At 40.0% G+C, this 3,842-nt stretch overlaps 1 protein-coding gene across 1 annotated transcript in view; it reads right to left on the reverse strand.

Moving 5' to 3' along the window:
* LOC107675654 (regulating synaptic membrane exocytosis protein 2-like) overlaps positions 1-1,565 on the reverse strand; it is a 99,811-nt gene extending 98,246 nt beyond the window's left edge. The window contains exons 1-2 of the mRNA XM_016470063.1: positions 1,319-1,565; positions 721-881 (exon numbers count right to left, since the gene is read on the reverse strand). Coding sequence (XP_016325549.1) covers positions 721-866 — 146 coding nt within the window. The 5' untranslated portion in view covers positions 867-881; positions 1,319-1,565. The remainder of the gene's footprint in view (positions 1-720; positions 882-1,318) is intronic.
* Between the last annotated feature and the right edge of the window lie 2,277 nt (positions 1,566-3,842).

Genomic DNA, 3,842 nt, shown 5'->3' on the forward strand with positions numbered 1-3,842 from the left:
TTACACAAGATTTACAGTTTCAGTGCTGTTTCAGACAGAATTGGAGGAAGTATAGCATGTCACTCTGCAGGACACTGCTTTCACTGCTTGATATCATGTCAGCTATCTCTGTACACACAAGAAAATCAGTTGCACCGTTGCAATTAACAATGCATGTCAAGCAAACACGAGCACACACACACACAGAAAGGCTGAGCTTTCCATCAGCAGCACACACGGCGCTCATGCGTGCATGGAGTCAGAGAAAACACAACACACATCCGCACCGCGAGTACTGGACAGCGCCGTGGTGCTGAAAACACCGCGCCACGGCAACCGCAATCGCGCAAATGCATGCGTCGCGTTGATGTTTAACGTCTGACCTATCCGACACAGCACGCATTAAAACGTGTAGTAATATCTGATGGGATTTTTAGCGAAGATGGCGCCCACAGCTAACCCAACCCACCAGAGCCGCACAGAATGAGCACAAGCGAGGCGAAATACTACATCCGCACGCGGCACGAGCGACGCAAAGCCGCCAGGCGCGTGACATTGACCCCTCTGACGGTTAACCCGAGCGTTTTGTCCGAGCTCGTGTCAACAACAGCCTAATATTGACAGTCTACGTAAGCAGACGTATTACATTTCAGGAGACAGTCGTGCTGAACATGACTGGGAGCCCGCAAAGAGCCCTCCTCGGCCCCTATTAAGGGTACTGAACACAACCAGCTGGCTTACTTCAGCATGGACTGCTCTTTCTCCTCCTCTTTCTTCTGTCGCTCCATGACCGAGAGGATGATCTTCCTCTCCTCCTCGGTGAGGTGGCTCAGGTCCGGCGGAGCGGGAGCCGCAGGGGACGCGGCCGGGGCCCCCCGAGCTGACATTCTCAGGTGTAGATGCTGCTGAAAGAGCGATAAATTAACATTAAGTACATCTGCAGAGACCCCATGCAGCCTACACATGTGCTCTTGCTATATAATGTTTGTGTTTATGGGATGCATAACTGTATTGATCTCATCTAAATGGCACTGTGATGCTGAAGAGAGCAGACAACTGATGGTTTTATAATAACACATTAGCGCATCTCTAACACCTTCACACCCTGCCGGTGTATGTGCATGGAAGATTCAGTGGTACATTATTGGCTATAATCAATATAACCCAGTGACAGCATGGGAAACGCGTGTGCAAATGTAGTTTGTCACGCTGGCTCATAAAAACAAGCATCTTCCGAGAATAAGGTGTGAGAAAGCCCTCTGGCTTCTCGCGTTTCCGGGAGCCGAGGGCATCCCAAGCATGCCCGTCGAGTGTGTGTGGCGATGAAACGGGCGCTTGCCTTTTATTTGGAAATCATGGTGAGTGCAGTCTATCCCATGGCTGCTGCCGCTTACGGAGAGCTCTCGCGCATCGTCCAATGGTAGGGCGCGCGATCCCTTATTGCGGTAATCGCTTCCTCGCGATTCCCTCCTGGTTGCCGCCGCTGCTGCTGCTAAGATTTCTTCAATGCACAAAAAATGGATGCGGTAGGGGAAACGGTCCGATAGGAGAGCGAGGCGGAGCGACGGTCTTACGTAGGACAAAGATCAGATGGTCCGGGTGCGCTACTGCGCGGGCGGGGGCGGCGGAAGTGCCATTCATTGACATGAACTGGAGCTGCGATGAACGCTATGGTGACAATCCAGCAACCAGATTTTTTTTTTCTGGCTTATAATTTTTTTAAATGGTTTATGTCACAGACTGTTGTGCATTAAATCTCTGTCTATTAGTTTAAATTCTTTTTTTTCCCCTCCTCAGACCTCTTTAAGAAGTATGTTACCTAACTTAATGCCATTGCCATCAAATCATCCACGTTAGGAAGAGCATTATGAAACTAAAAGGCATAACCCAAAACTAAGTATTAATTGAGTGGCAGATTATAAATTAAATGTTTAAGTAATATATTTTAGCTTTCGTTCAATTTGGACATCATTGCACGTTAGGTAGGCCTACATCAATCAAATTTACACTAGGGTTCAGAAGTTTGGGGTCAGTAAGTGTTTTTTGATTCAGCAAGAACTAATTACATTTCTCAAAAGTAACAGTGAATGCGTTTAAAATGATAAAAGATTTCAAATTCAAATAAATGCATTTTTTTTTATTGAAGAATCCTGAAAAAAAAAAAAAGTATCACGAAGCAGCACAACTGTTTTCGGCATTGATTGATTGATTGATTATTAGAAAATCAGCATATTATACTGATTTCTGAAGGATCATGCAACACTGAAGACATGGAGTTATGAAAATTCAGCTTTGATCACAGCAATAAATTACATTTGAAAATATATTCACATAGAAAATAGCTATTTTAAATTGTAATAATAATTCACTATGCTCACTGAACAAAGAAAACAAGGAATAATGCAATCATATTATGCAATGCAAGTTTAATGATTTCATGATGATGAATACTGTGTTAGTGACTTGTCTGTGTCGTTCATTTCTTTACCACCAGATACAATCATCAATAATCACTGACAATCGTTTCTAATACCATATAACATGTATTTTTATTGTGGGCAAACTGCCTTTCAATTTATACAATTTTATGTAATACTAGACTTAAATGTCTGTCATCTTTGGAGCAGGTGTGATGTTATGTATGAAACATCTACATCCTCGTATGTGTATATAATATATAATATACCTGGCAATAAAGCTCATTCTGATTCTGATTCTGAAATGTTTGAATAGTTTTATACATCTACAGCATTACCTAAACAGTTTAGAATAAAGACATCAAAATGATGAAAATGGAAATCAAATTTGAGCGTTCACCTTTTGTCTAGATCACAGCATCTACTCACTCAGCACCTTCTTTCATCCAGCTTCATGAGCTGCGTACTGGGTGAAGGAGTTCATAGGTATCCATTAAGAAAAGAAAATACCATTTAGGTTTTGAATTTAAATTCATAGGAAGGCACATTTTGTGATGTACTACTGCTGCTGCTGCTGCTACAACACAGATCATAAACCTTTAGGTCGAAATGGCAAATATAAATTCTGTGAAATGTGTCCAAAGCTGGTGTATTTTTTTTCCCCCTGTAGATTGCAGGTTTTGCAAGTCGTGTGAGGGGGGAAATATTCATGCATTCATTCATTTTTGAGTACCTTAAATATATACTCAGTGTTGGGGAGTAACTAGTTACATGTAACGGAATTATGTAATTTCATTACAAAATAAATGTAACTGTAATCTGTTACAGTTACTGAGAAAAAGTGTGTAATTTAATTATAGTTACTTATGAAAATGTTAATGATTACAAAGGGAGTTACATCTGAATATCTTCACACACTTACAGTTTTGATTGATTTCTTTATCAAAGTGCATGCTCTAAAATATGAGGCACCAATGTTTCAGGAGTTTAGGACACAGAATAGGACACGTGCTTATTTGATAACTGGGTTTCACTTTATTTTGATGGTATAACTCTCATTAAAGTATTAGTAGACTGGTAGGGTTAGGGTTAGAATAAGTTGACATATAGAATAGTAAAAAAGTTCAAAATAATATGTATAGCACATTTACTATAAATATATAAATAGTAGGTTACAGTAAATATAGTGTAATAATCAGTGTTGGGGTAACGCATTACAAGTAACGCGAGTTACGTAATCAGATTACTTTTTTTCAAGTAACTAGTAAACTTTTGTTCTAGAATAAATGTGAACATGCATTAATTAATCTCACTCACTCACTCACTCACAAAAATCTGATTTAGTTTTCCTCAAAATGAATAAAAACAGTTATACGCAACTCAGAATATGACTCAAAGCTGCAATAATTAAATATGTTAAATAATACAAATATCCTTTATGTATTT

The sequence above is a fragment of the Sinocyclocheilus anshuiensis genome, unplaced genomic scaffold (assembly GCF_001515605.1).
Source record: "Sinocyclocheilus anshuiensis isolate Anshui unplaced genomic scaffold, SAMN03320099.WGS_v1.1 scaffold1976, whole genome shotgun sequence".
Classification (NCBI taxonomy): Eukaryota; Metazoa; Chordata; class Actinopteri; order Cypriniformes; family Cyprinidae; genus Sinocyclocheilus; species Sinocyclocheilus anshuiensis.